Genomic DNA, 22,305 nt, shown 5'->3' on the forward strand with positions numbered 1-22,305 from the left:
ATACATTTAAGTTATTCAGAGCTGTGCTATAGTAGAGGGTAAAATGTAATACAGTTATAAAAATTGCATAAATTACAGTAATACAACTTGCCTATTTTCTGTACTTTGAATGGTTTATTGTGCTAATAAGTATATTAGATTTGACACGGCAGTTGCTAACTTAACATAAATTTCAGGGCAAGGCATTTGTAGTATTTTCTAAGTTTTTTAGTTTTTATTATAGAAAAAATGTAATAGTATGCTATTAAACAAGACTAAGTCACTTTGTTTAAATTGGTCTGTCACTTTTAACCTTCAGTGGTAGCCAAAATTGTTGTTTTTAAAATCTTAACTCACTGTCAAATGTTCCAGAATTTTCAGGGACAGAATTAAATAATAGGGGCATTCTGTGGTAGAAATGATATGGAAAGTCTAGTGAAGTACTTAGTTCCATATTTCCATGCTAATATTTAGTTGCTATTTTGTTACAGGAAACGTCCTGATCAGACATGGGTTCAATGTGATTCCTGTCTAAAGTGGCGAAAATTACCAGATGGGATAGATCAACTTCCAGAAAAATGGTATTGCTCCAATAACCCTGACCCACAGTTCAGGTACCATATAGTTGGTAGTAGCCTTTTTGGAAAGGCAGAAAGTACTGTTCAAGGTGTATGAATAGGCGCTGGTGACGTGTTATTCCCATGTGATTTTTCTGACTAGAAATTGTGATGTTCCAGAAGAACCTGAAGATGAAGATTTGGTGCATCCCACTTATGAAAAAACCTACAAAAAGAAGTGAGTGTTATATTAATGTATGATGGGAAAATAATACCCAGATCATCAGCAGTGGTGTGTCTGCAGCATTAGTTGATATTTCTCCAAGATAAAGCAGTATAGCCAAAAAAGATTGACTCCAAAAAAAAAAAGATATGATGTGGAGTGCATAACATCAAGTGCTTTTAAAGTTTATACTGTGGATATACTGTGGATGCCTGCTGTTTATTGCTGTCCTGTCTACAAGATACTTTGCATATGCAGTATAGTTTTGTGCTTTTGGACTACACACCAATGAATCAAAAGTGAATACTGCCCTTTATGAGCTCATAGTCTAACGGGGAAAGTGAGATGTGTGTATTACCAATTTGAAGTTGACGACTCCCGTAAAAGGCATGATCCAGTCCTGTGAGGAAGTGCATAAGGAGAAATTACTTCTGGTTGGGGATGGGGAAATGGATCAGGAAAATTCATGAAGGACATTTTTGTAATAGGCCTTGAAGGAAAGGTAGGATTTGTTGGGTAGGAAGCAATAGTTTGTTCAGCTTAACTACAGTAAATACGTGAATGGGGATAATGGAAAATAGAGGTGGGAGAGAGAAGCTGGGGAACGATAGTGAACCATGGTGAACGTTAGGCTTATGTACTGCACACGGAAGGCTGAGTTGATGAAGATCTTCTGGGTGGTTTTGATTTATAGTGCACTGTTCTTAAAGATAAGTCCAGTAGCAGGAGTGGAAGACATTAGGGTGTTGCTGAGATAAGAGGTGGAAAGTACTTCCCTGCCTGAGGGCTTACCACTGATTATAACAAAATTGAAGCAAAGTTCAGTGTACCTATCTTATTGACTTAGTAGTGAAATGGCAAGTATGTCATTCGAAAACAGAATTGAAAAATCATAATGAAGTAAATTTAAATACATTTTTCTTTTTCTTTTCTCTCTTTTTTTTTTTTTTTTTAAGAGACAAGGAAAAATTCAGGATCAGACAACCAGAAGCAATCCCTCGGGTAATTAGGCCTTCCATTTTATAGCTGTGTCTTGTATTGTGTTGTGATTAATTTAATACTCAATTTTAAGCTTAGGAGTTACATAACAAATTGAAGCAATCTCGTTCATTCAGTTCACATTTCTCTTCTCTTGTACCCCTTCTTACCCTCTTTCCCAGTACTGACTTCTAACCCACAACTTCACTCAAACTTCTCAATTTTATTATTCAGTTGGGCATCTTCTGAGGAAAGGCAGATATTCTTTTAAGAATCTTATTGTTAGGTAGACAGTCAAGGAAAAGTTCATAGGAAGACCCAGGGAGCCACATGCTAGTACTAACCTGGACCAAAGCTATAGTGTTGACCCTTCAACCATAGTGTACGGTTGATTTACAATATTATATTAGTTTCAGGTGTACAACATAGTGATTCAGAATTTTTAAAGATAATACTCCAATAAAAGTTATTACAAAATAATGGCTATAATTTCCTGTGCTGTACAATACGTCCTTGTTGCATTTATTTATTTATTTATGTATTTATGTATGTATGTATGGCTGTGTTGGGCCTTCGTTGCTGTGTGCGGGCTTTCTCTGGTTGCAGTGAGCGGGGGCTACACTTCGTTGCGGTGTGCGGCCTTCTCATTGCAGTGGCTTCTCTTGTTGCAGAGCATGGCCTCTAGGTGCGTGGGCTTCAGTAGTTGCAGCACGTGTGCTCAGTAGTTGTGGCACGTGGGCTCAGTAGTTGTGGCTCAAGGGCTCTAGAGCTCAGGCTCAGTAGTTGTGGCACACAAGCTTAGTTGCTCCACGGCATGTGGGATCTTCCCTGGCCAGGGCTTGAACCTGTGTCTCCTGCATTGGCAGGCGGATTCTTAACCACTGTGCTACCAGGGAAGTCCATATCTATTTTATACATAGTAGTTTTTATTTCTTAATCTATACCCCTATCTTTTTTTTAATATATATATTTTATTTCATTTATTTGGTTGGGCCAGGTCTTAGTTGCAGCAGGCGTGCTCCTTAGTTGTGCCTTGCCGGCTCCTTAGTTGTGGCATGCGAACTCTTGGTTGCAGCATGCATTTGGGATCTGGTTCCCTGACCAGGGATCGAACCCAGGTGCCCTGCATCAGGAGCGTGGAGTCTTAACCACTGTGCCACCAGGAAAGTCCTTCCATACCCCCTATCTTTCTTAATGCTTAATGGTGTTGAGCTTTTTCTGAGTGTATAAATAGGCACTTGTACTTCTTGTATCAGAAGTTGTGGTCTGCTGCAGTTGTGTATGTGTGCTTATCATTACATTGAAATGTTTTCTTGTATAAAGGCTGAGGGTTTGAGGGTGAGAACAGAACTGGGAGAAAAAGAATAGTGGGCTTACTTTGGTTTTTAAAGGCAGTGTCTTTGTGACTTTATCCTCAATTTCTTTCTCTTAGAAAAATAAGTTTTTATTATATCTCTATACGTTCTATATAGTCCGAGGTCAGCAAATCTTTCAGTAAAAGGCCAGATAGTAAATGTTTTAGGCTTTGTGGACCATATACAGTCTCTCTGTCATGTTCTTTCTTTGTTTTGTTGTTTTGTTCATGCCTTTAAAAATGTAAAACCATTCCTAGCTCACTTGCAGGCTGGATTTGACTCTTTGGCCTGTTGTTTGTCACTCCCTGGTCTGGTATAGCACAAGGAGTTCATGTGGTTAGCATAGTTCTCAGTGCCTTCTGGGATGGGGGAAAGGGGAAAGAATATCTTGTGTTTGGAACATGACACACTTTAAAAATTTCTTTAAGATCAGTTTTTTTGCCTTCAACAGATTCCTGCTGAACTCTTGTTTCCAACAACTCCTGTGTCAAGTCAAAGCTTTCCTCCCATTAAGGAAAATGTTGCAAGAGGACATCTTTCAGAAGCGGCAAATACTTACGCAGCGAGACTTATAAATAATCATCGAGGTTCACCCCAGTCTGAACCTGAGAATAACAGGTCAGTGGCTAAAATGTGTTTTTCCATTTGGGGAATGAATCTTAAACAGCCTTTACTTGACACTTCAATGCAGTAATACACTTCTAAGAAAGTGTAGTTTACATGCATGTGAAAAGCCTTAAGGACAAGTTACTTTGCTTTCATTGTCTGAACTTACCCCCACCCCACTTACGTTACCTGTTTAAATCAATTAAAAGAATATTAATTGTTTTTATTGTGGAGATTGATCAAATTGTCACCTCTTTGAAATTCTGTATAGTATGAAAATTCCTGCTTTTAAGATTATCAGTATCTGAGTAAAGAAAAACCTGAAGCAGTTAACAGTACAACGCTGTAATGTCAAATGTGACCCATAAGTTCTTAGCAGAGCCCATGACATGCTGTGTACTTCGGATGAGTGGATGGAGAAGGAAGAGAAAGAAAGGTGTGAGTGATACATGAATTGAACAGTTAGCTCTTTTGACTGGAATGGTCAGGGAAGGCTTTATGATGAGGTGGTACTTCGGTTGGTTCCTGAAATTCTGAAAGCAGTACTCTGCACGGGTGGCCCATTCAACGGGGATAGAATGAACACAGGTGAAAAGGGGCGTGCTGGCAGTGACCTAGTACATTAGACTGACTCCATCTGATAGTTGTTACTGAAAGAGAAACATGGAAACAAGATTCCCTGAAATAGTGGGGCCAGATGTTCCCAGAGGTTTTGTAGCCTTCATTAAATTCTTAAAAGGATTTTTGAAAATTCAGAAAAGATTAGAAATTGTCTTCACACATACATACATCAGGGAGGGCATGTTTTGAAATAGTTTGCTGTTTATAGCCTACATTTTGAGGTCTTCTTTTGTGGCTGGATTGCTACTTAACTGAGAACATGTGTGAATTTTTTTTTAACTAGTGTCCATAATGTTGGCTTTTCTACATAAAGATGGTTCCAGACAAAGTAAGAAAAAGTAAAATTTGTAATGTTACAGACGCGATAATGGAATTTAATTTCGGACGTGACTGCCATCAAAATGGAAGAAGAGAATAGAGTAAAATTTTTCATTAAATTTTTTAAAAATATTTATTTATTTATTTTATTTTTGGCTGTGTCGGGTCTTAGTTGCAGCACGCGGGCTCTTTGCTGCTGTGCGTGGGCTTCTCTCTAGTTGTGGCATGTGGGTTTTCTCTCTTTGTTGTGGTGTGGGCTCCAGAGCACGTGGGCTCTATAGTTTGCAGCACGCAGGCTCTCTAGTTGAGGCACAGGGGCTCAGTAGTTGTGGTGTGTGGGTTTAGTTGCCCCACGGCATGTGGGATCTTAGTTCCCCGACCAGGGATCGAACCAGGGTCCCCTGCATTGGAAGGAGGATTCTTTACCACTGGACCACCAGGGAAGTCCCCTTCATTAATTTTTAAAGCCTGTATTTATTCTTAAATTCATAGAGCCAAAGCCTGTGGAAAGATGTACCTAAACTAAGTCTTGAGAGAGACAAATAGGAATTGGCCTGGTAAGAAAAATAATAGGACAACTTCCAATTAAATGCTTAACTCCATTGATCCCTAGACAGTCTCAGAACTTGGAAGCATTGGGAACTTCTGAAGGTGGAAAATAGGGGTGAGAACAGGAAGCTTGTATGAAAGTTTAAGGAAGAGTAGTTCCCTAGACCTCTTTCCAGCCTGCGAAGTCCAGCAGTGCTGCTTCTCTTCCTCTGTCAGCAGGGAGGGAGTTTACTTTCTGGAGCAGTTTCTACTGCTGAAGATGTGGGTGAGCCACTGTTTTGGAAACAGAAGAAGTAAGGGAAAGTTTGAATACTGAATGGCAAGAAATCCCCCTCCCTTCCTTCCCTCACTGGGCTCCCAAGAGAAAAGCTCTAGAAGATGATGACAGCCTGAGCATCCTTCACATGCCCAGACCTCACTGCTTCTAGTCTGAAATAGCCAAGGATCCCCAGATGTCCAAAACTGAAACAAAGGGAGTAGAAGAAACCATGTGAAATTTATTGAGAGGTGGGTAGATGTTTAACAGATAAATCTCCTAGAACGAAAAGATAAATGGTTGGAAGATAGAAAAAAGAAGAGACGACGTACTGGAGGGGCCAACATCTGAATAAGGACATTTCAGAGTGGGAAATCAGAGAACAAAGTGGGGGGGAGATAATATAAGAAAGACTTAATTGCCACTAAATACACAGCATAGTGGCTGGAAAAGGTAAGAAATATTTCAGAGAGGAAAAACACAGGCTATATTCGAAAGATCAGGAATCAGAATGGCAGGAACAATGAATGGTAGATAACAATGGATTGATGCTTTTAAAGTTTTGAGAAAGTAATTCCCAACCTGGAAGTCTATATTTTTCAAGCCAGCAGTGAACTTGAGAGGTGTGAATAAAGATATTTTCACCATGCAAAATTTCACATTTCTTTATGTCATATGTACCCTTTCGCAAGATTTTATTAGAGATTATGCCCTCTTCGTATGAAAGAGTAAGCCTAAGAAAGGGGAAAATCCTTCTTGAGAGATGAGGTCTTAACACATAAGGCCCAAATAGCAAATCAGTACAAATATCCCTCTAAGTGAGGCAAAAAGTAATCAATTGGTGATAAATTCACAGAAAACTAAGCAAATGAAGAAAATGAGGCAATTTTTAATGCAGGGGAAATTGTTTTCCATGAAAGGATAGGGCATGCTGGTTTACTTTGTGGTTCATCTTTGATCACTGAATGTTGATAAAAATTATGATGGGCAAACGGGAATGGCAGTGTCATTCACTGAGCTCTGGAATTCAGAGAGCTGCCCTGGGGTGGGTGGTGGCATTCTGTTCACACATGTTACATTGAAATGCCAGAAGACATCAAATGAAGAGATATTTGGCAGTATAAGGATGTGGTACTTTTAAAAAGAGGTCTCAATAGTTGTTTCCTTATCTGTAAAAGGAGAAAATAATCTCTACTTCATTAAATCATTGGGCAGTATTGTGTAATATATCATTTTTTAAAAAAATGAACATGGGCATTTCTTAGAATTTCCAGATAGTTAGATTACTTCAAGGTCGTCTATTTTTTCCATATCTACATTTTATAATCTTATATTTCATATATAAAATGTTTTCCAGCCTGAAACGGAGACTCTCTACTCGTTCCTCAATTTTGAATGCAAAGAATCGCAGATTGAGTAATCCAGCATTTGAAAATTCTTATAAAGATGATGACGATGATGAAGATGTCATCATCTTAGAAGAAAACAGTACTCCCAAGCCTGCAGTAGACGATGATATTGAAGTGAAATTGCAACAGAGTCACATGGAGCAAAGCGGTGTTCAGGTGGAGCCTGTGGGTGATAATGAACCGTGTGGCCAGACTAGTTCAACAGGCACCTCATCAGCCAGGTGCAATCAGGGAACCACTGCAGCCACCCAGACTGAAGTACCAAGTTTAGTCGTTAAAAAGGAAGAAACTATTGAAGATGAGATAGATGTGAGAAATGACACAGCCAAACTGCCATCGTGCGTGGAAACTGAAGGAAAGACACATGAAACCCAGGAAATCTTTGATAAATCTGCTGGTGATGCTGGTTGCCAATTAAATGAACTAAGAAATGAGCTGCTTCTTGTCACCCAAGAAAAAGAAAATTATAAAAGACAGTGCCACATGTTTACTGACCAAATCAAAGTGTTACAGCAGAGGATACTGGAAATGAATGACAAATACGTGAAGAAGGAAACTTGCCATCAGTCTACTGAAACTGATGCTGTATTTTTACTTGAAAGTATCAATGGCAAATCTGAAAGTCCAGACCATATGGTATCTCAGTATCGGCAAGCTTTGGAAGAAATAGAAAGGCTGAAAAAACAGTGTAGTGCTTTGCAACATGTAAAGGCTGAATGCAGTCAGTGTTCCAATAGCGAGAGTAAAAGTGAAATGGATGAGATGGTTGTGCAGCTTGATGATGTATTTAGACAGCTGGACAAATGCAGTGTTGAGAGGGACCAGTATAAAAGTGAGGTGAGTTACGTCATTCAGCATAGTGAGAGCCGTGGGAGTCCAGGGGCATCTAAAGCTTAACTGCCAGTTGCTAGATGGGCATAAATCACTTAATCATATTTCCATTTACCGACTCCACTGGTTCTCAACTGGGAGCGGTCCTTCTGGGGGCATATGGAAATGTGTAGGGCAGTTTCGGTTCTTAAATGTCTCGAAGGGATGGGCAGTGTTGGAATTGACCGGGTGGGAACCAGGTCTGGTGAATGTCCTGTAGTGCGCAGGACACTGCTCTGCAGTGAGGGATCGCCCTGCTCGTTCCCACTGAGACGCTCCGCTACTACCGTGCCGGGAGGTCTACGTCCGCTATTAATAAGCCTGAGAGTAACCACACAGGGTAGATGACAATGCCTCATTTTATAGACGTACCCTGTATTAGTTATGATTAGGTTCCTTTGAAGGTGAAGTAAAACCCCACGTAACAGTAGCAGCTGCACAGTCGTCAGAGACACAGGCTCCTTCTGCATCGTTGCTTTGCTTCTCAGCCTGCGCTTGTGGTCTGAGATGGCTCTTCAGGTCCAGCCAACATATATCTGCATTCCAGGCAACAGGAAAGAGAAGGGGTGCAGTTTCTGAAAGCTGCTTATATGCCATCTGTCAGAACTTAGTCACCTGGCCAGTGGATGCCTTGGAAATGTAGTCTTTATTTGGGGTTCTTTTACTGAGGAAGGAGGAGCCCCCAGTTCAAATTTGGGTAGCTCCTTTGAAAAATATTTTACGTATTATATTTACATGGTGTTTGAAAGGAGAGTTTCTCTGCTAAAAGGAATTTGGAAACGACAGTATGGTACCGAATTGCCCCTTCTTCCTGGAAATACTGCCGACATAACTGCTCATTCAGACATTCCGCTTGATGTGTTGGCTCAGGAGCTAGATGACAAAATACATAAAAAACTATAAGTTTTCTGTTGTAACTTACTGCTGGTGGGTGTGCAAGAAATGAAAGTCACTATGACCTCAACATAATTTGGGCATTTTTATCTTGGTTTTTCAGTTTTTAGGTCCCATTTGTTTTTAGTCATGCTTTAATTGACATTTTGTATTCTTCTAATATAAAAAGATACAGAGCTGAAACTAAACAAATGAAGCTTTATTTATATAAAGCTATTGTTTTTTGTGTGTGTTTTGTTGGTTTTCTTTTTGGAGGGGGGAGGTGTCCTAATTTTTTGATGGTAATTTTCATCAAGCAGGATTTTGTACATTTCTTAAATTTGCACTTTGACATTAGTATTTTTAAATTGTACAGTTATAAAATTAATTAATTTTTTGTCAGGTTGAATTATTGGAAATGGAAAAATCACAAATCCGTTTGCAGTGTGAAGAACTGAAAACTGAAATCGAACAATTAAAATCTACAAGTCGACAAATTGGAGATGTGTCAACGTCAAGTAACATCGAGGAGTCTGTAAATTACACTGATGGGGAAAGGTAACATGAAATGAGGCATTTGGCTAGGGCTGCAGTTCTGGTTAACATGATACTTATTTGCTAGTGCACATCAAACAGATTGTTCTAGCAAAAGAAGTTATTGGCTGCTGTGATCCCAACATTATGATAGACAGAGATACAAAAGAAGTACATGTCATCATTCTTCCCTTCAAGGCACTAACAATTTTGTGAACTTAAATGAAATAGGAATTTCAAAGGAATTAAGCTCTGATTGGTCAGAGTGGTTTGGAATGTTTTTTGGGAAAAAGTGAAAATTGAGCCAGATATTGAAGGATGGGCTGAATTAGGCAGTGACTAGAAGACAAGGGTCTATTTCATGAAACTTACTTTTTCACCTTGATTTCTTTAATTTCTGTACTTGGCACCATTTCTTTATGGTTTGCTACCTCATTTTACTACATGCCTTCCCCAATTTTAACTTTTAGGAAATCGCAAAATTACTAAAAATTGCCATTACAGGTGATTCCTAATTACAGGTGATTAATTAGGAAGAAGTTCTGTGAAAATAAGAAAACAGTAAATGAATGATTACCCTCTCTCAGTAAGATATTAAATGGGCTTGGGGTTCTGACAGTGTTGGTGGTCTGTTGATAACCATTCAAGAGAGAAAAAAAAAAACACACAAAAATAGTCATTAAAAATTGTGTAACTCTTCCTGCTAATATGATAAGACTTGATACCTAAAATGTACTATTGTTGAGAAATAATTTACCATCCTTACTTGACATTAATTATATTATGACTTAGTTTTTTAGCTTAAGGTTTTAAAGGATTTCGTTAAATCTATTCATGGAAATAGAATGAATAGATCAGTACATATAAGCATGGGGGGGCAAGGGGTCAGAAAAAAAAAATCCCAACTGGTGTTTCTGAAAATGGGAACCACAAGCATCTGTGGTGCTTGTAAAAATGCAGATCTTGGACCACAGTGCAGTTTATTAAATTGGAAACTTTTAAACAATCTCCCAGATGATTCACTTGCACACTAAACTTTGAGTAACTGATGATCTTTTAGACCTGCGCTTTCCAAGACAGTATAGCCACATTTGGCCACTGACACTTGAAATCTAGCTAGTCTGAATTGAGATGTGCTTTAAGTATAAAATACATGCTGGATTTTGACGCCCTGGTATGAAAAAATAAATAAATAAATAAAATGCCTCAATATTTTGGTTATATGATGAAGTGATATTTTATATGTAACTAAAATTTATTGTTTCATTTTACTTTTTTTTTTTTTTTTTACAATTTTCTAGGATCTGCTTTACACTCTCCATTTTTTTTTTTTTTATAGCTACTTTATTTATTCATTTATTATTTATTTTTGGCTGTGTTGAGTCTTCGGTTCGTGTGAGGGCTTTCTCTAGTTGCGGCAAGCGGGGGCCACTCTTCATCGCGGTGCGGGGACCGCTCTTCATCGCGATGCGCGGGCCTTTCACCATCGCGGCCCCTCCCGTTGCGGGGCACAGGCTCCAGACGCGCAGGCTCAGCAGTTGTGGCTCACGGGCCCAGCCGCTCCGCGGCATGTGGGATCTTCCCAGACCAGGGCTCGAACCCGTGTCCCCTGCATTAGCAGGCAGACTCCCAACCACTGCACCACCAGGGAAGCCCCATTTTACTGTTTAATGTGGCTATTTGAATATTTAAAATTGCATATGGAGCTCACAATATTTCTCTCAGTCCTGTTCTGTGTACTAAAATAGGGATCTGTGGTATGTCCTGTAGAGAGGAGGAATTAGCCAGGACAGTCAAAAGACTTATAGGATAGGTCAAAGATGGTTGTAGGGTCATACTGGTCTTTTTTAATTTTTTGTATAGAAATGGGCCTCTGATTGAAGATGAGTGGGAAAGCTTGGACAAAAAACAGCTGGTATGGGGATGATGTAAAATTTTATCAAAGGTCCAATGGAATCTTAACATAAGCTCACAAAAAACATATTTAAAATCACATTTTTATGCGTTGTCAACCCAAGGATGAGCAGCTCGCTCCTTCAGAGATTTCCACCCTAGAAAGATCAGTATCTAAACTAAATGTAGACTTCTTATATTTGGGGAGGGGGCAGAGCAAAAACAACTGTAACATCCTCTTGACCCAGGCGTCTCAATCTTCGACGCAAAGACTGCTTGCTGTGTAGTTGTAGAAATGTGAAGTCTAGAATGTGGATATTCAGATAGATACAGTATAGAAAACGGAAGGAATGATAATGATAATTTAATCCAGGGTTTCTCAGTGTTTATAATAAATGCATAGTAAAACGGATAGTTAGTGAACTTTAGCATGTGATAGGTTCAGAGAAATCCTGCATTTTATTTTTTTAAAAGGCTTTTTTTTTTTTTTTTTTTTTAATATTTATTTATTTGGTTGCACTGGGCCTTTGTTGCAGCAGGTGGGCTCCTTAGTTGTTGCTCCAGGCTCCTCAGTTGCAGCTCGCCGGCTCCTTGGTTGCGGCAGGCATGTGGGATCTAGTTCCCTGACCAGGGTTTGAACCCAGGCCCCCTGCATTGGGAGGGCAGAGTCCTATCCACTGCGCCACCAGGGCAGTCCCAGAAATCCTGCATTTTAAAAAGTCTTTTTTACCATTATTTAACCCAAAGTTGTATAAGCTTATTTGACCACAGGACCATTTCTTTTTCCTTTTATATCTCATAGAACATGTTTTAGGGAACAATTCAATTTACTTTGCTCAAAAGGAAGCTGAAATTCAAAGTGACACATTCTTATTCTTAGACCAGTGTTCTCACTAGTGTATCAGTATTGTTATCCAGGTGATAACAAGATTTTCAGTTGTAAATAACATCTTGTAATTTATGTATTTTACCAGTTCATCTTTTCTCCAATCTTGAATTAAAATTGTATTAGTTGGAACCAAACAGAGCTGCTAGTGTTATGAAACACTCTACTTACCAACAGATAAATATTATAGTTAGTTATTAAATTATGAATTATTAAGTTGAATGAATTGTTAAATCTAATTCTCTTGAGGAAGTTTTGCTTTTCATTTAGTTTGTATATCATTCTACAGAGATTCCATTTTAATGTTTCCCTTAAATTTTAAGGCCTACCTGAATATTAAACTGTATTGTTATAATGTTCGTCTAATAGGTGTAATGTTTGTATTTGCAGCCTCAAACTTCGATCTCTTCGAGTTAACGTAGGACAGCTCCTGGCCATGATTGTACCTGATCTCGATCTTCAGCAAGTGAATTATGATGTCGATGTAGTTGATGAGATCTTAGGACAAGTTGTCGAGCAAATGAGTGAAATCAGTAGTACTTAAAGTGTATTTTATGTGAGATAATAAAATATATTTGCTCCATCTTTCTGGTTGTATAGCTTTCAAAATTTAAGCAGCTTTGTTATAGATATGATATGGAATAGACTGAAGAACCATAATCTTTTCTGTATTCTATGCATTCAAGTGTGGACACAAATATTGTGGACACATTATCACACCTTTTGAAATGCCTGTGAATCATTGGTATTGAGCAGCTACATAGCTATCTCATGATTCTGCTTTGAAATGTAAATATTTATAATTAAGTCACACATATTTTTTTATTACCCTAGAGGACTCAAGTGTTTTTCACCAAGAGGTTTTCAGGTTGCCCCTAACCTTTGTGCAGTCTTTTCTGGTTCCCCAAAATGTATTTTTCTCTGACTTGAGGGCTGTGCCATAATAAAATGGAAATGTTACCTTTGATTTTCTTACAGAGAAGTTTAAAACAGGATTTTTAAAAATGGAATAACACTCCTGATAAGTTGTAAGTAATTGAGCATTAATGTTTCTTTTCTATAAATTCTTATCTCCTGAAATATTTTATTCATGAAAATAAAGTAAGCGGCAACTCCATCCATTTTGCCAGGATTTTTTTGTGTGTGCTGAGATTGCAGATCATGGTTATTAAACACAAAGTGTTTTTACAGAAAAAAATAATGATTTTTAGTATAAAAATATTAAATGCCCCACCACATTTACTTTGAAGCCCATTTTTGGCTGCTTAGTCCACATGGAGTGGGCACAATAATTGTTCAATATTTCTTTTTGTGAAATTTCCTGTACAGCCTTTTGTAGGATTACTACAGGTTAATATGAGTTGAGGAAGACAATCTTTCTCCAACAGTACTGCATACCTTTTATTATATTACATACCTAAGTGTTTATATCCTGGAGTTAAGCAACAAACAACCTAGGATTATAGTATTACATGCCATAAAAATTATGCTTTACTGGTCCCGTGTTTTGTGCAATTATAAAGAGATGGCTTTCTATTAAGTATAACTGTATATATAATTAAGAATCATATTTTCCACAATTAAAATGTGCATTATTTTTTTCAAAGTTTTATCATTGCTATTTATTTTTACTTTTGTTTCTGAACATTGAATACATGTTCCTTTTGTATGCTTAATTACATGTCTGTCTTGTACAATATTAAATTTTTACTGTACATTAACTACTAGAAAAAGCAAATAAATGAAATTTTTATTTGCTTGATAAAGTAATTGAAAGTGTATTTTTGGTATGAAGCTGGTTTTCTGTCACAGTTGTATCTGCTCAAATTTTAAAATATCTTGTAATAAAATAAAAATATATATGATGGCTCACACTTCAGATACTACTTTTAAGGAATTCTGTATTCAAGTTATATTTTGAAAAGTAAGATTGTGTGTTAAGACCCTCAAGTTGAGCTCATTTTACTATATTTATTAGAAGTTATATTTAGAAGATATAACTTCTAAAAATTTAGAAGTTATATTTACTTCCATTAAGGCTCTAAGACTGGGCTTACCTTGAGAGTGTGTGCGTGCATTTTACACTCAAACTTTATTTGTGTAAGTCATTTAATCTAAAGAAACCTTGCCTAAATGATAGCAGCTGTGTATAGCATGTCTAAGTTTGTAAATATTTACGTAGCACTTACTTCTGGAATTTGCTATTTTTCCCTTCCTTTTGGTCAGCTATATTCTTGCAAAAATACATATTTTATATGGCTGTTAACTGGATTAATGGCAAAGTTAATCATAGAACTAGAGAAACTTGCTTGCTAAATCGATTCTTTGGAAATACTTACCTAATATTCACTTTTTAAGAAAATATTGCCAAGATATGACTTTGTGGCTAGCAAATTTAACAGAAGAACGTACATGGGCTTTCATGTCATCTGTTGAGGTAGCGATACCTATCTTTTTTTGTTAAGTTAAATTTGTTCAAAGGCTAGTGTGGGGGAGGATAGTGCGGCTTAAACTAATTATTTAAAACTTAAAAACAATGTGAGGACGTAAACCAGAATAGTCCACAGTCCCTACAAACAGGACCTCAGCCAAGACCACAAAATCAGTAAAAGCTAATTTTCACACAGCAGGAGAGGCGTGGCATATGGATGTGGCCTTTATTTGGGCCTCAAGTTCCTAATGTGGGCAGGAGGTGCTGGTGACTCTGCCCATGGTCTCAGACAGTTGATTCCTGCTATCATACAGCCCATTAGGTCATTATTTGTCATGGAGGAATAATTAAAGTGATATGTACTGATGGTTCTTAACACTCACTGGCTGCATTTTAGAATCACTTGGGCGGTTCTTAGGAATCCCAGTGTGAGGATGCACCTCGTACTAATTAAGAGTTTTGGGGGTTGGACCAAACTGTCAGGCTTCTTTAAGGCCTCCCAGCGCACCGTCAGAGCTGAGAGCTATTGATCTATACCCTCCAGTGATGAATTTTGTAAGTGTTGAACTCAAGTGGTTCCTGAAACAAACTCAGGATCTGCATGACCACTTTCTCACTAGGGTAAGCAAGGACAGGGAGAGGGAAGCAGAGTTGATGCCCAAGTTAGAAATGTAAATACAACAGAATGGTATAAAGTGAAAAGTGTTTTCTTGTGTCCTTCCAGAAAATATTAGCTGCATACATACACACATTCATATATATATGCATTCAGTTTATATTAAATTTTGTATCTTTATATTTGATTATATATTTGTATCAAATCTACACAGGTATCACACCATATAATTGGTAACATTTCCGTACTACTCTTTTGAACAGCTTTAGTAGCATTTTATGACATGAATATGCTCCCAGCCCTCATTTATTTCTTGTCTTTTGATATACTACAAAAAATGCTGCTGTGAAAATACACACCACACATACTTTTAAAAGCATATCCAGAATGTAAATACCTTGTAGTGAATACTGATAGGTCAAAGAGTGTATGCCGTGTTTCTCTTAATAAATGTCACCATCCAAAAATGGTTGCGAGTATTTATAGTCCTATGACAAATAGATGTATGAGTGTGTTTTTTCCTATCTCCATCAAACTTACTGATATATGGGAAAATGGCAGCTTGCACTTCTTTGTCTCAGGTTGAACATGTTTTCATATGTTTTATTGGCCATTTTAATTCCTTTTTCTGAGTACCCTGTCATATTCTCTGCCTATTCTTTTCTGTTGGGTCCTTTGGTTTATTGCTTTAAAGAAGCTAAATGCCTGTTAATGTGGCCACAAACACTACCCAGACAACTCCTAGCTTTCAGAAGTTGGTTCAGTCTTACTTTGCACAGTGTCACATAGACTCATTGGAATGGAGTGAGAGACCCACTGGATTCGTGTCTTTTTATATGAGGCTGCCCCTTGAACAACTTGGGGCTTGTGGGTTCCGACCCCCATTTAGTCAAAAATCCACGTATAACTTTTGACTCCCCCAAAGTTACTAATAACTGTTGACCGGAAGCCTTACAACAATGAACAGTCAATTAACATGTTTTGTCTATGTTACAGGTATCATTTACTGTATTCCTAGAATGAAGTAAGCTAGAGAAAAATTGTTAGAGAATCATAAGGAAAATGCAGTACTGTACTGCCAAATTCGTCGTCTGTTTACAAGATGGACCATCTCAGTATGTACATCTGTATTGTCTTAAATGATAGACAACACTAGATGTTATGTGTACCCATTGAAAATGAAAAGGTAATGTGAAAAAGAAATTCATTTATTTATAGGTATAATGATTCATGCACTGGTAATGAAGAAGCAGCAAGGAATATGATTGCTTTTTGGTAGCCTAGTGTAATCAATACAATTGCTTCATGGTTGCCTAGCCTATACACTAATCGTTATAAAATTTTTTAAAATTTATTTTTGGCTGCATTGGGTCTTCGTTGCTGCGTGCGGGCTTTCCCTAGTTGTGGCGAGCAGGAGTTACTCTTGGTTGCGGTGTGCAGGCTTCTCATTGCGGTGGCTTCTCTTGTTGTGGAGCACAGGCTCTAGGCACGCAGGTTTCAGTAGGTGTGGCACACGGGCTCAGTAGTTGTGGCTCACAGACTCTAGCGTGCAGGCTCAGTAGTGGTGCACGGGCTTAGTTGGCTCCGCGGCATGTGGGTTCTTCCCGGACCAGGGCTCAAACGCATGTTCCCTGCATTGGCAGGCGGATTATTAACCACTGCGCCACCAGGGAAGTCCGTTATAAATTTTTTTTTTTGGCTATGTTGGTTCTTTGTTGCAGCGCGCAGGCTTCTCTCTAGCTGTGGTGTGTGGGTTTTCTCTTCTGTAGTTGTGGCGCATGGGCTCTGTAGTTTGCAGCATGCAGGCTCTAGTTGAGGCGCGTGAGCTCAGTAGTTGTGGCATGCTGGCTTAGTTGCCCCGTGGCATGTGGGATCTTAGTTCCCTGACCAGGGATCGAACCCATGTCCCCTGCATTGCAAGGCGGATTCTTTACCACTGGACCACCAGGGAAGTCCCTACAGTTATATGCTTAATACAGTATTGGAAACGTTACATTTTTTTAAAAACCTCTTACCTGTGATGATATGCAGTTTCTCCAGTTACGAGAGAAGCATACTGTATGGTAATGTAATTCTTTAAAAGCAAAGTTATAAAACAGGAAACTTACATTAATTTTATATTAAGTATCACTCACCTTATACCTATGTAAGGACAGACTAGTATCTACATATATTCTATACATTCATGATATACCTAAATTTTTCTTATGTTTGTTTATTACATGAAATCGTGCATTTTATTATATATATTTTTTGAAGTATAAATGATTTACAATGTCGTGTTTCAGGTGTACAGCACAGTGATTCAGTTATATATATATATATTTTTTTCAGATTCTTTTCACTTATAAGTTATTACAAAATATTACTATAGCTCCCTGTGCTATACAGTAGGTCCTTGTTGGTTATCCATTTTATATATAGCAGTGTGTATATGTTGATGCCAATCACCTAATTTAACCCTCCCCCCAGCTTTTTCTTAAATTTTTAGATATTTCTAGGTTATGTACTTCATCTGCATTTTTATTTTTTTTATTATTTTTTATTTATTTATTTAATTTTGGCTGCATTGAGTCTTCGTTGCTGCACGCAGTCTTTCTCTAGTTGTGGCGAGCAGGGGCTACTCTTCGTTGCCGTGCATGGGTTTCTCATTGCGGTGCCTTCTCCTGTTGCAGAGCACGGGCTCTAGGCACACAGGCTTCAGTAGTTGTGGCTCGCGGGCTCTAGAACACAGGCTCAGTAGTTGTTGCGCACGGGCTTAGTTGCTCCGCGGCATGTGGGATCTTCCCAGACCAGGGCTCGAACCCGTGTCACCTGCATTGGCAGGCGGATTCTTAACCACTGCGCCACCAGGGAAGCCCTCATCTGCATTTTTAAATTGTCGTAATCTCCCCTCAAGTTTCCAATATATTGAAAAAAATCCGCATATAAGTGAACCCATCCAGTTCAAACCCGTGTTGTTCAAGGGTCAACTGTATTTGTCTTTTTGTTTTTTTATAGATTTATTTTATTTATTTATTTTTGGCTGCGTTGGGTCTTCATTGCTGCGCGCGGGCTTTCTCTAGTTGCAGTGAGCAGGGGCTACTCTTCGTTGCGGTGCGCGGGCTTCTCATTGCAGTGGCTTCTCTTTTTGCGGAGCACGGGCTCTAAGCATGGGGGCTTCAGTAGTTGTGGCTCGCTGGCTCTAGAGCACAGGCTCAGTAGTTGTGGCGTACAGGCTTAGCTGCTCCGTGGCATGTGGGATCTTCCCGGACCAGGGCTCGAACCCGCGTCCCCTGCGTTGGCAGGTGGATTCCTAATCACTGTGCCACCAGGGAGGTCCCTGTATTTGTCTTTGGGACATTGGTCACGGCTCACAAAAAGAATGCCATTAATATCCATCCACTTGGCATAGAGGAAAATATATATGCATTGCTTTTTTAGCATTAATTTTGTGATCATGAAGTTAATTTACATATACTGGCCTCTAGGGAGAAAGTCAAGACCTGTGAAGACAAGTCTTGGTAAATTCAAGCCATTCAAATGCAGGTGAAGTTTTTAGGTGAGTGTGGTCATAGAGAATGAATTAACCATTATAAAACTGGAGTGTGAGTCACAAGTAAATTTCCTACACAGGCATTCTAATAAGAATGGGCTGAGTAAATACAATTACCTGTTTCAAACATGTAAAACAAGTTTAACCTCAAGGTTCAGTATTAATTTCTTGCAAAGCAGTCAGGACTCATTATGGTAATGATATATAGAATAGACTCAAAAGAACTTTTTACCCCAACTTGGCTAATATTTAGGTTATGAGTGTCTTCAATTATGTAAATATTATCCAGAATTCAGCTGTATCTTCATAGCAAAGTGTGATGGTGCTTTATATTCACAAAGTACATGAGTCTCTGTCTTCCTCATTCCTGTTAAATGCTGTTGAAAACTGGGGCCTGTATTTTGAACTGTGGGGCCTGTGTTTTGAAAGTTTGTACTGTGATCCGAAGCAGGGCTGACTGGAAGTAATTCGATGTGGGCTTTTCATTTTCTTTTTTCTGGATAGGCAGTTGTCCCATGTTTTTGCGATTCCCTTGGTGGAGTATCTGTGAAACTGTGGTGTTCATGCAGACGTCTGAGACGCTAGAAAGCGCTCTTCCCAACTTGCTGTGTGACTTTACAGTGTGAGTTGTCTAACCAGCTGACAGCCAGAGAAGTGACGCAGTCTGACATAACTAACTATACCTGTTACCTCTTTTCCTGGGCAGAGAATTACAGGGGTCTAGGACAATAATAAAAATCATTACATATTATAATACTTACATATAATTATGTTATATAAAGTATATGATAATAGTATTATACACCATATTCACCGTCATCACTTTAACCAGTAGTTTCTCATTTCCCACTAATTTACTGTGTTCTTAAATTGATTTCTTTCAGTTTCAGATATTTTAAGCTCTATAAAGGGAATTTTTTTTTACTTTCTTTTTTTTTAAAAAATTTTTGGCACGGCAGGTGGCTTGCGGGATCTTAGTTTCCCGACCGGGGATTGAACCGGGACCCCCAGCAGTGGAAGCTTGGAGTCCTAACCACTGGACGGCCAGGGAATTCTGTCTATAACGGGAATTTTCAATTGCATACAAAAGTAGAGAAACTGTTCACTGCAGCACTATTAACAATAGCCAGGACATGGAAGCAACCTAAATGTCCATCAACAGAGGAATGGATAAAGAAGATGTGGTACATACATACTGTGGAATATTACTCAGCCATAAAAAAGAACGAAATAATGCCATTTGCAGCAACATGGATGGACCTAGAGATTGTCATACTGAGTGAAGTAAGTCAGAGAGAGACATATCATATGATATTGCTTATATGTGGAATCTACAAAAGGGTACAAATGAACTTATGTACAAAACAGAAATAGAGATACAAATGCAGAAAACAAACATGGTTACCAGGGGGTAAAGTGGCAGGGGGGAGGGATAAATTGGGAGATTGGGAGTGACATATACACACTACTATATATAAAATAGATAACTAATAAGGACCTACTGTATAGAACAGGGAACTCTATTCAATACTCTGTAATGGCCTATATGGGAGAAAAATCTAAAAAAGTGGATATATCTATAACTGATTCACTTTGCTGTACACCTGAAACTAACAACATTGTAAACCAACTGTGCTCCAATAAAATTTTTTTTAAAAAATAGAGAAACTATTATAATGAACTCATGTGTACCCATCACTCAGCTTCAACAATTTCCAACTCACGGTCAATCTTGTCTTATCTATATCCCCATTAACTTATCCCTCCGGTAATATTTGTGTGTGTGTGTGTTGTAAATATTAACTCATTAATTTTTTTATTGTGGAAATATATACATTACATAAAATTTATCATTTTAGCAATTTTAAGTGTATGATTCAGTGGCATTAAGTACATTCACATTGTTGGGCAACTATCACCACTATCCATTTCCAGAACTTTTTCATCATCTCAAATAAACTCTATCCACTAAACAATAACTCCTCATTCCCACCTGCCCCCCTGGTGGCCTCTACTTTCTGTCTCTACGAATTTGCTTATTCTAGGTACCTCATATAAGTGGAATCATAACATATTTGTTCTTTTTATTTTTAATTTATTTAATTTTGGTTGCGTTGGTTCTTTGTTGCTGCGTGCGGGCTTTCTCTAGGTGCAGCGAGCGGGGGCTACTCACTGTGGTGGCTTCTTTTGTTGTGGAGCACAGGCTCTTGGCACGCGGGCTTCAGTAGTTGTAGCTCGCAGGCTCTAGAGTGCAGGCTCAGTAGTTGTGGCACACAGGACTAGTTCCTCCGCGGCATGTGGGATCTTCCCAGACCAGGGCTCGAACCCATATCCCCTGCATTGGCAGGCAGATTCTTAACCACTGCGCCACCAGGGAAGTCCCCATATTTGTTCTTTTGTGTCTGGCTTATTTCACTTTGCATAATGTTTTTAAGGTTCATCCATCTTGTTGCATATATCAGTTTCATTCCATTTTAAGGCTGAATGATATTCCATTGTATGTATGTACCATATTTCGTTTATCCATTCTTCCGTCCATGGACATTTAGTTTGGTTCCACTTTTTGCTATTAATGCTGCTATGAACACTGTTGTATAAATATCTAATTGCGTCCTTGCTTTTACTTTTAATTCTTTTTGGTACATACCTAGGAGTGGGATTTTCCTTTTTTTTTTTTTCTCTTATGTGTGCTTTTCAAACAATCAGATTATCTACAGTACATATTAGTCATTCCCAGTCCAAGTTCTCGAAATCCTAGCCATGACTCGAGAGAACATCTAAAAACTACATATCTGGATTACATTATCCTAGCTTTCTGTAGAAAACAGGCTTAAGGAGCCTCCTGTCATGTTTGTCAACATGAGACATCCATCTGTAGACAATTTCTATACCTTTCATGAAACCAGCTACAAGCATCAACCAGCATTTATATAAGAATCCATGTCAATTCTTTTTCCTAAAAATGCTGAAAGAAAAATTTTTTTAAAAAGCCAGGAAGAATTGGCTCCTCAGATGAACCTGTATGTTCCTTTGATCAATTAAGGCTATGCATCACAAGGGATTTTTTTCCTGGCCTCTGGGAAACTCACAGATAAAATGTCACATTTGGAAAATTATCCCATTTCAAAAGGCCTGCTGCATCTATTTCTGCCTTCTGATTTACAACCTCACTTTAAAATGTTAAATTCTGTTCTTAAAAAGTGTCTGTAACCACATCTGCTAATTGAGGTATACTGTAAGCAATCCAGGTACTGAACAATCACATAGTTTTGAATTCTCCAAAATGATCTAGAGCCAATATATATCTTAAAAATATATAAAAAACCAAAATCTCAGTTTTTGTTTGCAAAAGGAGGAAGAGACCTGGTTGAATTCAGGGCCAAGATATCCAGAGAGAGAGAGGAGGGGAAAAGTGGGGAGTGGGAGAGTCACCTAGGGGAGGCTGGCAAGCTGTCTTCTGCAAGGTTGCACAGGGTAGCACTCATTTTACAAAGCCCCTTGGCCTTGAAGGCCCAGAAATCTGCTGTTAGTCAGCACAAGGAGATTGTCCATTTATCCGGGCCAATCTCATCTCAGGGAAGCTCCCAGAGTAATGTATGCAACCAGGATTCCAGTTAATTTAGAAGGAGAATTGAAACTGCCTTTGAAACTTATGTGCATATGACCTGCTTATTCATGTCCAAAGGCTTCTGGGTCATTGAGCCATCCATCCTTTCCCATTCATTGCCAGGTCCCATTGCTCCTCCTTTGTGCCTCTATTGTCAACGGTGAGTTTCTTTACCTTCAATTCTCATTTCCCAGAGCTGCTCATCCGAA

At 38.5% G+C, this 22,305-nt stretch overlaps 1 protein-coding gene across 3 annotated transcripts in view; it reads left to right on the forward strand.

Annotated features, from left to right (window-relative positions):
* MORC3 (MORC family CW-type zinc finger 3) overlaps positions 1-19,407 on the forward strand; it is a 45,273-nt gene extending 25,866 nt beyond the window's left edge. For all 3 annotated transcript variants that reach the window (XM_082458767.1, XM_082458769.1, XM_082458768.1), the window contains 7 exons: positions 471-593; positions 700-774; positions 1,716-1,761; positions 3,544-3,710; positions 6,800-7,688; positions 8,998-9,152; positions 12,298-19,407. In XM_082458767.1, coding sequence (XP_082314893.1) covers positions 471-593; positions 700-774; positions 1,716-1,761; positions 3,544-3,710; positions 6,800-7,688; positions 8,998-9,152; positions 12,298-12,451 — 1,609 coding nt within the window. In that variant the 3' untranslated portion in view covers positions 12,452-19,407. The remainder of the gene's footprint in view (positions 1-470; positions 594-699; positions 775-1,715; positions 1,762-3,543; positions 3,711-6,799; positions 7,689-8,997; positions 9,153-12,297) is intronic.
* Positions 19,408-22,305: the final 2,898 nt, after the last annotated feature.

Source organism: Balaenoptera physalus, assembly GCF_965194825.1.
Source record: "Balaenoptera physalus genome assembly, chromosome: 4".
Lineage (NCBI taxonomy): Eukaryota > Metazoa > Chordata > Mammalia > Artiodactyla > Balaenopteridae > Balaenoptera > Balaenoptera physalus.